General features: G+C 40.3%; 1 protein-coding gene across 15 annotated transcripts in view; it reads right to left on the reverse strand.

Annotated features, from left to right (window-relative positions):
* Positions 1-13,693, reverse strand: part of LOC126184838 (battenin) — a 236,288-nt gene that overhangs the window by 66,021 nt on the left and 156,574 nt on the right. For all 15 annotated transcript variants that reach the window (XM_049927431.1, XM_049927430.1, XM_049927445.1 and 12 more), the window contains one exon: positions 5,292-5,500. In XM_049927431.1, the coding sequence (XP_049783388.1) occupies positions 5,292-5,500 (209 nt within the window). The remainder of the gene's footprint in view (positions 1-5,291; positions 5,501-13,693) is intronic.

A 13,693-nucleotide genomic window follows, 5' to 3' on the forward strand; every position in this document is an offset into this window, starting at 1 on the left:
ATAGAATCTTATAGGTATCTCATCTGGTCCTGAAGCCTTTCCACTACTAAGCAATTGTAGCTGCTTTTCAATTCTGCAATCAGTTATCTCAATGTCTGCCATTTCGATGTTCACACAACAACTGAAAGGAGGGGCAGTGTTACAATTTTCCACGGTGAAACAACTTCAGACGACCGAATTCAGTATTTTGGCCTCCTCTCTGTTATCTTCCATTTTGGTGCTGGTGTGGATGCTGAGAGAATGAATAAATGATTTTGATCCACTTACTGATTTTATGTATGACCAAAATCTCTTAGGATTTTTCTCAGATCAGTTGACAACGTCTTACTTTCGAAATCATTGAATGCTTCTCTCATTGCTCTCCTTACACTCGTTTTTGTTTCGTTCAGTTTTTGTTTGTCAGCTAGCTTTTATTTCTCTTGAATCTGTGATGAAGTGCTCTTTGTTTAAGTAGTGATTTTCTAACATGGCTATGAAGCCAGGGTGGATCTTTCCGATCCCTTAAAACCTTATTCAGGACATACTTGTCTAGGGCATACTTTACGATACCTCTGAATTTTTTCCATTTGCTCTTTACATCTTTAACATATGACCAAAACTTTGTAGGTTTTTCTGTCAAGTTGGCAGATAGAATTTTACTTTCAAATTCAATGAATGCTTAACAAATGACTATCCTTGGGCTAATTTTGTCTTCATTTAATTTTTGTTTGCTTGTTAAGGTTTGGCTATGTTTAAATTTGGAGTGAAGCTTGCTTTTCTTTTGTAGCAGCTTCCTAAAATGGCCCTTGAGCCACAGCTGGTCTGTTTCCTCCCTCAAAACTTTGCTGGGCACATAACTGTCTGAAGCATATTGTACAATTCTCTTGAACTTTGTCCATTGATACTCAATGTTGTTAGTAATGGAGATGAAATTTTCATGCTAACCACTCAGGTAATCTGAAATCTGTTTCTTGTCACTCTTGCTACCTACCTTTGTATTCCTATTTACAGTCATATTCAGTTGTGCTGTAATGGTTGTATGATCACTGATTTCCTGTTCTACTCTAACTGAGACAAAAAATTTGGGTCTGTTTGTCACCAGCATATCAAAGATGTTACCTGATTAAATGCTAAAGGTAGTTTCTGCATAAGCCATTTACAACAATTTCATATGATTCCCTGTCCCCACTACCCAACCTGATTACTTGAGTCTCCCCATCTACAGCTGGCAAGTTGAAATCTCCACCTAATACTACAACATGACCACGAAATTTACGTGAAATATCCTCAAAGTTTCCTCTCAAATTTTCCACCACTACTTCTCCTGAGGCAGGGAATCTATAAAATCATCCAATGATAAAATCTGTGTATAAATAATAAGCTGCTGTTTGTGCTGCTACTGCTGCTGAGCTTCACTCTGCTCTGAGACTGGAGCTCTACTAGTATTTACATGATAAATTGTAATAATGAAGAATGAGTCATTTTACATTCAAATAATAAATTAGTTTATAAATATGGCTAAAGGTTGATCACTTACAATGTGTTTTTTTTAATATTCAGATATGAGTTAATAATTGCTACCAACCCTCCTTTATACATTGCAATAACAGAAATTCTTCTACAGAATAGAAGGAACTGTCAAAGACAAACTTTTTCAGTTTGTTCTAAAATTTCATTTTGCTATCTCTCAGACGTTATACACTCCTGGAAATGGAAAAAAGAACACATTGACACCGGTGTGTCAGACCCACCATACTTGCTCCGGACACTGCGAGAGGGCTGTACAAGCAATGATCACACGCACGGCACAGCGGACACACCAGGAACCGCGGTGTTGGCCATCGAATGGCGCTAGCTGCGCAGCATTTGTGCACCGCCGCCGTCAGTGTCAGCCAGTTTGCCGTGGCATACGGAGCTCCATCGCAGTCTTTAACACTGGTAGCATGCCGCGACAGCGTGGACGTGAACCGTATGTGCAGTTGACGGACTTTGAGCGAGGGCGTATAGTGGGCATGCGGGAGGTCGGGTGGACGTACCGCCGAATTGCTCAACACGTGGGGCGTGAGGTCTCCACAGTACATCGATGTTGTCGCCAGTGGTCGGCGGAAGGTGCACATGCCCGTCGACCTGGGACCGGACCGCAGCGACGCACGGATGCACGCCAAGACCGTAGGATCCTACGCAGTGCCGTAGGGGACCGCACCGCCACTTCCCAGCAAATTAGGGACACTGTTGCTCCTGGGGTATCGGCGAGGACCATTCGCAACCGTCTCCATGAAGCTGGCTACGGTCCCGCACACCGTTAGGCCGTCTTCCGCTCACGCCCCAACATCGTGCAGCCCGCCTCCAGTGGTGTCGCGACAGGCGTGAATGGAGGGACGAATGGAGACGTGTTGTCTTCAGCGATGAGAGTCGCTTCTGCCTTGGTGCCAATGATGGTCGTATGCGTGTTTGGCGCCGTGCAGGTGAGCGCCACAATCAGGACTGCATACGACCGAGGCACACAGGGCCAACACCCGGCATCATGGTGTGGGGAGCGATCTCCTACACTGGCCGTACACCACTGGTGATCGTCGAGGGGACACTGAATAGTGCACGGTACATCCAAACCGTCATCGAACCCATCGTTCTACCATTCCTAGACCGGCAAGGGAACTTGCTGTTCCAACAGGTCAATGCACGCCCGCATGTATCCCGTGCCACCCAATGTGCTCTAGAAGGTGTAAGTCAACTACCCTGGCCAGCAAGATCACCGGATCTGTCCCCCATTGAGCATGTTTGGGACTGGATGAAGCGTCGTCTCATGCGGTCTGCACGTCCAGCACGAATGCTGGTCCAACTGAGGCGCCAGGTGGAAATGGCATGGCAAGCCGTTCCACAGGACTACATCCAGCATCTCTACGATCGTCTCCATGGGAGAATAGCAGCCTGCATTGCTGCGAAAGGTGGATATACACTGTACTAGTGCCGACATTGTGCATGCTCTGTTGCCTGTGTCTATGTGCCTGTGGTTCTGTCAGTGTGATCATGTGATGTATCTGACCCCAGGAATGTGTCAATAAAGTTTCCCCTTCCTGGGACAATGAATTCACGGTGTTCTTATTTCAATTTCCAGGAGTGTATATCAAATTATTCAGGAATAAAGGAGATGACTCACTGAAAGGCAGAAGCTCTGCATCGTCGATAGGCACACAAAAAAAAAAAGTACAGAGCTTGGCTAGCTTTCGGAATGTACTTCCTTTTTCAAGTTTGTAGGTAAAACATGAGCATGTGTGTGTACCAACACACACACACACACACACACACACACACACACACACACACACACACACACACACAGGTGTGTGCATGTGAGTGAGTATGTGTGTTTGTGTTCATGTTTTCCTACAAGCTTGATAAAGGAAGTACATTCTGAAAGCTAGCAAAAGTCTGTATGTTTTGTCTGTATACCTATCAATGATGCTGTGCCCCTGCCCCAGTCAACCAGAACTTTCCAGACATCTTATATCCTTGTGTAACTGATCAAAGATTTTGGTTGCAGCATGTGCCAAAGGCATCCTTCTTGTCAAATAATGAACACCATTTTTTCTTGTGGTATCGTAACTATGTACATCATTATTCCTCTTCATATGCAGTGGATTATTTGCAATAAAATTCATGAGGGAATAACTATACTGTGAAGCAATAGTCAACATGCCTAACTCCTTAAAATGATGTATTATTCCCTCACCATGCATTACACTTATCATTGGCATAGTATCTCTAGATGAACATAATGATTTATATAAAAAATTGGGAGTGAAGCTATTTGCATAAAACCAGTCAATGATACTTTTAATAAAATTGTTTATCATTTCTTATGTTGCTGTATGTAAGCTTGGATTTATTACAATATTAGTGTCATCGAGTTCTATTTCTTGTACATTAGGCAGAAGATCATTTATATATGTGAGGAACAATTGCAGACCTAAGACTGAGTCTTCTCTCTAGACAGAAGACTCTCCCCGACTACATTGGTTGAATTATTAAGGACTTCAGAGTGATAAGATGGGTTAAGAAGACCAAGGTATATAATTTACCAGTCAAGTAACTAAAGTGCAATAAACTGTACTCTTATATGATGGCTATTCAGAAAGTAAGGTCCGATGGGGTGCGAAATGGAAACCACAGTGGAAACCCGATGAAGCTTTGCACAGACGTGTTGGGTACTGTCTCTAGTATGCCCACTGATTGTGTCATGTCACTCTTTTCAGTTCTGAATGCACAGTGAGCATGTAAAGATGCTTAGAAGAATAGTTTCTCCTGCCAAGTATGAGGGCCTGGTTTGTGCTTTCACCTGATTTCATGCAGCCCACATAACATAAATGTCACATGTTTCCTTCTGCATGACAATTCTTGGCCGCACTCTGAAGGGGAAATAAAGATGCTCCTGCAGCATTTTTGATGGGAAGTGTTTGATCACCCACAATAGTGCCCGTAATTGACTCTCCCTGAGTTTCAACTCTGCTCACATGAACTGCTTGTGATGAAGACAATGTTGTGGCACAGACAAGGAGCTGCAGACCAGCATCAAGAATTGGCAGGAAGCACAGGCAGCTTCTTTCTATGACAAGGGTATTGGAAAGTTGGTACAGTACTACAACAAATGTCCAGATCAGAGTGGTGACTATGTAGAGAAGTAGCTGGAAGGTGTAGCTAATTGTTGCAAATAAATAAATAAATAAAAAGTAATAATTTGATTTTCACAGCAGTTTTCATTTTGTGACTGATCGGACCTTACTTTCCAAATAGGCCTGGTAGTTCTTCTATGAAATCTGTTTCAGATGCAATAGTGCTGACTACTGGCCTGCTGGCCTCAGTGGACTTATACTCATCCACTGCAATATACAATGTTTCTATTTACCACTTTCCATTTCTCTTACCCCACCCTCAACAGCATGGCAACTACTCATAAATAAGCTGTGTCACAAGAACTGTGTGTGTAGAAACACTTAAACTGCAAAAAGACTGATAGCTCAAGTGCTATTTAAATTTCCTAAGCTATTATGTATCTCTATGTGCCATTCAGCAACTAAGTGCCAGTAAATAGTTTCCTTTCTACTTTTTTGTTTATTGTTTATACCCAGAAGTTTCCATCACAGAAATAGTTTTGTTATAACTTTTATACACGATGCACCAGTTAAAATGTAGTGTATCTTGCTTTTTTCTGGCCTGAGAGTGTAGCATCAGAAAAAAATCAGTACAAATAAACAGACAGAAAACGGAAAGAGAGAGATTGTTAGGACTTATGTGAGCCAACTGTGGTTACTTACAGTGCTATTAGTATCAAACGTTTTCAGAATATCATGGGCTGCACTCAACATGACGACGTATCCATAATTGTTGCACAATCCAAGTAACCAATATGCAGCCAAGTTTCTCCATTTTGCCTGAACTTGGTGCTGCTGTAGTGGTGCCGAGTCAGAAGTTTGTTCATCCATGGAGAATTTTTTGACTTTAGACTGGGCCACATTTTCAGTACCTGATATTAAAATATAATGGATTAGATCATGAATCAGTTCCAGCATCTAATATTAGAATACAATTTTAATTAGATGAACACAAATAAATCTTTGACACTGTACAGTTACCTAATTGCACATTGGGCAGTGCTATCAATTATACAACAATTTATGATCATCGCATGACTTAACAGTCTCAAACAAAAACAGCCTGCATTGTGTCTTCCTGGGTATGCTGTCAGTTTCTCATATCTTCTTCACACAATAATTTGACAATGTAACTTATCATCATCATCATCATCATCATCATCATTGGGTGTTCCCAAATATAATGAATTGCCCATGAAGCTGCTCTCCCCTTTATGTGCTGAGTACCCCCTCTCATCCATTCCTAGGTGTTCCTGGGACACCTTTGAAAGTCTGGGAGTACACGAAAACAGATGGTCTACAGTTCCCTGACTACAGAACTGCAGAAAGAAAAAGGGAAGTGGTAATCCGCACAAGGGTGGAATATTCCCCTGGGCATTATGTTGGCTAATCATTATGCCAAGAAGTCACAGGAATTTACACCTGAGAGGACATTTGCATCAACAGCACTGGTAAAACATGAAATCTTAACTACAGACTCTTAATTAGTACTAAATAAAATGCTTATTTCTAAAACTCTTTCCCAATGAAAATCTGTATAGTGTGGGCAATGTGATTTAAAAGGCTTTCTTTCTTAAATGAAACATTACTGCAGCATTTTTTCCCTTTCTTTCTTTCTTTTAAGCAGGCATCAAGTTGGAAATAGCTTCTGCATATACAATTTCTTTTTTGTTTAAGCACTATAAGGTTCTGATTTGGAATCAGTTTTATGTAATATCAATTTATAATTGTTTTCTGTTTTTTTTTCCCTCTGTTGGCATATAACAGAAGATTGATGGAATGCCCAATACTAGTTCAGCAAAGCAGCAAATAAATGTGCATATTATGCAGCTCCAGTCAACATTATCATATCAAAAATAATCATCATTCAGTTTATTCAAGCTGCTGGCTGCTGTGCATCAGTGTTTGGTATCAATATAGAGTAGCTACCTGGCACACTTTATACCACAAATTTTACAGTCGCAAAATCTGTGTGTTCCTGTCATACTTTCATTTTACTTTTGAGAGATAGCACCTGCTCTGAACACTTGACAGTATACTGTCTGCACTTCTGGGAGCATGCAGTGTGTTTGCATGTTAGTAATGTAGAGCACCCCACTCACTGTGCTAAACACTGCATAATGTTGCTTTTTCAAATAGCTATTCTTTGTATTACAACTTATTCATTTTTAAGTAATTTGTTTAAGTATGTTTTCCATCATCACCCCCATTCCTAACAGCACTTGTGATGCCTTACCTCTATTGTAATTTTTCATAGACATTAAGGTATATGTGTGTGCTAATATTGTTTGAAATTTATCCACATGTCCCAAAACTAAGCCTACATGTCACACCTTTCCCTCTTTAGCTCCAGCCCTGTCCCTATCTATATCTACACCCATACTTTGCAAGCCACCTGACGGTGTGTGGCGGAGGGTACCTTCAGTACCTCTATCGGTTCTCCCTTCTATTCCAGTCTCATATTTTTCGTGGAAAGAAGGACTGTTGGTATGCTTCTGTGTGGGCTCTAATCTCTCTGATTTTATCCTCATGGTCTCTTCGCGAGATATACATAGGAGGGAGCAATATACTGCTTGACTCTTCGGTGAAGGTATGTTCTCGAAACTTTAACAAAAGCCCATACCGAGCTACTGAGCGTCTCTCCTGCAGAGTCTTCCACTGGAGTTTATCTATCATCTCCGTAACGCTTTTGCGATTACTAAATGATCCTGTAACGAAGCGCGCTGCTCTCCGTTGGATCTTCTCTATCTCTTCTATCAACCCTATCTGGTTCGGATCCCACACTGCTGAGCAGTATTCAAGCAGTGGGCGAACAAGCGTACTGTAACCTACTTCCTTTGTTTCCAGATTGCATTTCCTTAGGATTCTTCCAATGAATCTGTCTGGCATCTGCTTTACCGATGATCAACTTTATATGATCATTCCATTTTAAATCACTCCTAATGCGTACTCCCAGATAATTTATGGAATTAACTGCTTCCAGTTGCTGACCTGCTATTTTGTAGCTAAATGATAAGGGATCTATCTTTCTATGTATTCACAGCACATTACCCTATGAATGTTATGGCCATCCCAATCCCATAGTAGTTTTGTTTTCAAATAGAAAGTTACATGCCTAACAAGTTTGACTGAAACTGTTTTAAGCATTCCAGAGCTATGCTTTACAAATCACCCCTTCCTATTTACACCCCCCCCCCTCACTCCAACAGGTTAAATGTCATCAGGGCCATCACCAATAACCAGAGCAACCCTGAAAACTGTGGGTTCAACACCAACATAGTTCGAGTACTAGGGGTTTCATATGTTAATAGTAATTCTTTCCAGATAATAGGTCATACACAGATCAAGTTTGGGTGACATTGCTCTAGGTGCCCAGAGTTCTGCTTCCTTGTGTGAAGCTTGTCTTGTTATGTGATATCTGCTTATAGTAAGAGTCACAAATTTCTCCCATAAATCCTTTGACAAGACAGTTGGAAAACCATCATTGTACAATGTTCCTTTCTCAATATCTGTCAAATACCATGACTCTCTGGACCCAAGACTAGTTGTAAATATGTACTAATTCTTCATTCTCTTACAACTACTTTTAATGTGAGCAGATAACAGGATACCCATCATGAATAAGGCAGCCATAAAATCATCACATCAAAAGTTCTTACTCAATTTCTGCCCACCCACACAACTTTCCTGAGCCAAGGACTGGAGCAAATATGCTCTAAATTCCTTGTGTTTCTACACCTGCTTTTAATATAAGCAAATATTATAATACTAGATGCTGTGGGGTGCAACTAAAACCCAGCCTACCATAAACTATACTAGACACAAACTACAGTCACAGTACGAAAAAATATATGTCACATAATAACTACTGAACTTTATGGTTGACAAGGTGAAATATAACATAAAGCACAAACAGACAAGAATTGTTGATAAACTAGGAGTAACTAAGAAGTTTGAAAATGCAGTAACTGATTCCATCATTTGTGGATAACGTGCTGTTTTGGACCAATGGTACAAAAATGGAAGAAATTTTATCACACAAATGCATTTAGAGTCTGACATAGAATAGTTAAAGTACAATTTATCACTTAACCATACAAGCACCTCAGTGATCTACTCACATTTAATTTCCATCTTCCAGGAAAATACACATTAACAATGTAGTTGTTTGTTTTAATGTAAATGCACTATAATGAATGCATTTTGCTTCATGTTATCTGTTCCTAGCTCTAAAATTTGTTAGTTATTTGCTTACTTCATGCAGTCTGACAGGACAGGAGAGACATTACACAATATGCTTCCCAGCATCAGGCCCACTAAAGTAAACACTACATGACTGCAAGTGCGGGTACTAACAATGGGAATCACCATTTCAGCCCACTGCCTCCTCTACCTCCACAAATAGGGGTACTAGGAGTATCTTACTCACATTATTATTTTTTCCTAGAAAGTAAACCATATTTGTAATAAGTTCCACTGAAATTTCTGCATACTTTCCTACCCCTTTTCATCACCTGCCCTCTCCCCATTCCTAACAGAGCTGATAAGTGTGTTCTAGGCCACAACACTTTTCTTCCAGAACTAAGTTATACCTGTAAATATTTGATATACATAGTTCCACATATTCAAAAGTTACACTTTATATGCCACCCCATCCTACTGCAACCGATACCCCTAGTGGTTAAATGTTATTGGAACTTACACCAATCAGCCCAGTAAACCTGTAAACTTTGGATTCAGCACTAATACACGAAGGCATGCTGCAAAGTAATGCTTCAAAATTTTTTATCTGAAAACTTTTCAGATTTTAAAATAAAACAAACTTTCTTAGCATTCTACATCTTTATTCTTCAAGTCTACATATTTATTTCTCAACATAGTCTTCCTTGTGACAAACACATTTCTCTCAACAAGAGGTCAGTTTGTTAACACCATCACTGCAGTATGTCTGACTTTGTTGGCAGAGCCACAACCTCACCTCTGCTTGCACTGCTTCATCATTTTCAAAGTGAAGCCATCAATTTAAGTTTTGAAAACAGATGAAAATCGATTGGGGCCAAGTTGGGACTGTATGGAGGATGACTGGTGACAGTGAACCCAAGGCATCGGATAGTTGCAGATGTCAGAGGGATCGCATGTATTCTGGCACAGTCATGCTGAAGTACAGGGTGTTCCATGTGTGGGTGAACACTTCAAATTCATGCTTTCAGTTTTCTGAGGGTCTTGCAGTGCCATGCAGAGTTTATGTGGTGCCTTTGGGCATCAATTTCAAATGCACCACACCTTGAACATCCCAGGACAGTGTGAGGATGATTTGCCCATTGATGAAAGGCCCCAATGTCGCTTGGTTCACACCTGCAGAGTGGCAAGTTACACATTTAGCTTTTACTGTGTTTTGTTAATAGTGTATTTCTTGAATTTCATGCATGTTTGTCTATTTAAGAGGTGTAATCTCACGTTCTTGTAACTGTGATGTATAGAGTTAAGCAGTCACTAGCACAGTTGTCATTTCTTTTGAACAGCTAACTACACAGATCATAAGGTGACATGTCAAGAGGGTAGAAAGCTGCATATCTAGGTTTCTGTAGGTGTTTTTACAGTCAGTTCTTGTTAGTAATAGTATGATGGGTAGGATGTGTGCACGCTGTGCGAGGACGCAGAAGGAGCTGGCAACAAGTCGTGAAGAGCTGAATGTGCTTTTGGCTATGGTCAGTCATCTTGAGGTTGCTGCCTTGGGTGTAGTGGTGGTGGAGCATCTGGCACATCACACGGGACGCCTCAGGTGTTGCTTGTTTCACCCACCGGCTCTCTTGCTGAGGTCCTTCTTAGTATACCCGATGTGGTGGATCTGCATCACAGCAGGATAAGTGGCAGGTGGTAATGCGTTTGTGTTGCTCAATGCAGAGCGCCAATGAAGTTTGGCTGAAGGAAGACACTGAAGCAGTTCTGAGGCAGGCTGCCAGATCTGTTACCAGTAGATTCGAACAACACACAAGTTTTATGGGAATGTTTTGGGAACTCAAATAAGAGTCTCTTGAGGGAAGGCAACATTGCTTTCGAGGAAAACTATTTAGAAAATTTAGAGAACCGGCATTTCAAGCTGACTGCAGAAAAATTCTACTGCTGCCAATGTAAATTTTGTGTAAGGACCATGAAGATAAGGGACAGGATAAATTAGGACTTGTACACAGACACATAGCTAGTCTTTTTTCCCTTGTTCTATTTACAAATGGAACAGGACAGGAAACTACCAGTAGCAGTACAGGATATCCTCTGTCACGCACTGTACAGTGGCTTGTGGAATACGTGTATAGAAGTGTATGTAGATGCATATGTGGAGGGCATAATTTTGAACTTTTTTTGGTGTTAAGATATCCTTTGTGGCAGAACTCCATCAATGTTCTACTGTTTTGGGTGTCAAAATGGTGAACCCAGTCATCAACTGTCACAATGCTGTTAAGGAACCCAGCAACCTCATGCTCAAAACACAAAATAAATTGTTGATATATGCCTAGTCTCCTTCATTTCATGTCAGGAGTGAGCATTACAGACACCCACCATGCACACAGTTTCTGTACCTTAGTTCTGTAGTAATGGTCTATATACACTCTCATGATATGCCAAACGTACCTGAGAGCTGTCTGTGTTAGCGAACGATTTTTTCTGAGGAGTTCATCAACCCTATTCCTATGAGTTTCATGCATTCATCCACACAGAGTTCTGCCTTCTGCCACACACACTGGGATTAGAACCACTATTTCCTTCATTATGAGCATGATCAACTCAATGTCGCACATTACTGCTTTTGATACAATCATCACTGTACAAAACTTTCACTCTGTTATGGATTTCAATTGGAGACACATTTTCTGCAGCCAGGAACTCAATTACAGCATGCTGTTTTTCATGCACCATTGCCATGTTACATGCTAGCCCTCTAATGGAGAGGGTTGCAACTTGTGCCAGCAAAATGAGAAAGTCGAACAAGTAATGTGCATGACATGTAATATCTCAAATGATATTGGGAACAGAATAAAACATTCTAAGGCATTACTTTTCAGTATGACCTCATAGTTTGTTTACAATTATAAAGGATGTCCTAACCCTTATTTTATTATTTCATTCTGTCTGCAACTGCCAGTATTTTGTTTAGTTTTTGAAATGTCGAACAATTTTAGCCATAGGCAGTCTTCAAGTACCTAAATACATTTGTTGACTGTATGATCATCAAAATATGCTATGGAAAATGTTGCCATACTGGTCTCTTGCATGTGCTATATATGAATCATGTCTATAGCCTTGTACTTCTGAGTAAAGATGTCATAGGTTCAATTAAAATTGTACAACTAGCCTCACTAGTATGGCAGCACATTATGAGGTTAAAATAACATAATCACACTGGATGTACATGTACAGACTATAAATGACTTTTTTTACCACATATTAACTCATACCATGTATAAAATTTAGTTGCAATAATTCCAGGCATTCCATAGCTTTGCATTCACGCCACTCTCTCATTGCCATGAAAAGAGGTGTTATGGGTGCCTTAACTTCACAGTAATTGTTTCCTGGCACTAATGGCAAATGGAGGTATCAGATTTGTTAACACATTGGACTCTCAATCTTAAATTCCCATTTGGTTGTTCTTATTTAAGTCTCCTATGGACTCCCTAAATCACTTGGGGTGACCATGATAGTGATTATCACCAATCAGCAACTAAGCTGGTGCTTTTCTGCTAATAGTGTCAGTGTCAATGAGTCATTTAATACTAACATTGCTTTCATATATAATCAAAATGACAGACAGCAGTATTGTGTACATTGATGAGTCTTTTTTTTTTTTTTTTTTTGTGAAATTTACTGAGAACAAAGTCATAAAACTTTCACACATTCATACAAGGCTTCAAGCACAGTATTATGTTGACATACTCATGCACAGAGACTGCTGTAAATGATATAAATGCATGAGTAACAGTCCCTGACTCAGTGGTTTCCAGTTCATAGAAATCATTCGTGTGACAATTCTGTGTGCAGAATGAATGCTATAAGAAAACAGTGAAACTGTAAAACAGGGATGGCTATTTGTGTGGAAAAAATCAACATGAGCATTCTCATATATTTGCCTTTTGGAAGATTAGTGCAAGTTAGGTACCTACTTCTTCCACCAGGCAGAAAACAGTGCAAGACTGAACAATAATGGTAATAATAACAACATCTTTCTGAATCATTTCACTCCATAATATAAACATATTTAAATGAATGCAGTTACATAACTGCACTAAAACATTAGGCCAATGGATGTATTGGGAAAATGAAGCCAAGAAGACTAATGATTCTGAAAAATGAAGCCCCAGAAAGAATGATCCGAATGAATGCAAACCTAGAGGGCACATCTGAAAGATTAAAAGCAGTAAGCTGTTAAGACTGCAGTGAACTGGCAAACACATAGGCCCAGAAGCACTTTCTCTTGTGTGACCACAAAGGTCAGTGTCACCTACAGTTCAAATAGTGAGGAGCTGTGAAACAAAGTGTAAATGTAGAACCATGTACCACTATGTTACAGCTACATAAAAGGCTGAAATACATTCACAGGCAGCTGGATCAGAGATAGCTGCTATGTTGGAAAGAGAGCATTCCAATCACTATGGTAGCTGATATAATTAGGTGTGTTACATGACAAAGATGTCATCAAACTTTATTATGGCTACCAATACGACAGTCAGGCACAGGACAAATAAGAAACATGATATCAACACATTTGACCTCAATTAGGTCATATTCATTGCCAAGCACATGGGACACCCCATCTCTGAGGTTGTCCAGGAACTGGGCTATTCACATGCCATTGCATCAAGTGTGTCTATGAGTACCTTGGTACAGAGGAAACCACCATTCACAAAGTCAAATACCATATGTAACAATGCACTGAGGATGGGGGCACCCATCACCTATTGCAGAATGTGACAGTTTAGAGATGGGCCACAGCACAGCAATTCTGTGTTGGCCAATAACAAATGGCGAGCAGCTATACCATTCAGAAACTCTTTGCTCTGGGGTAAAGC

Source organism: Schistocerca cancellata, chromosome 4 (genome assembly GCF_023864275.1).
Source record: "Schistocerca cancellata isolate TAMUIC-IGC-003103 chromosome 4, iqSchCanc2.1, whole genome shotgun sequence".
Taxonomy (NCBI): domain Eukaryota; kingdom Metazoa; phylum Arthropoda; class Insecta; order Orthoptera; family Acrididae; genus Schistocerca; species Schistocerca cancellata.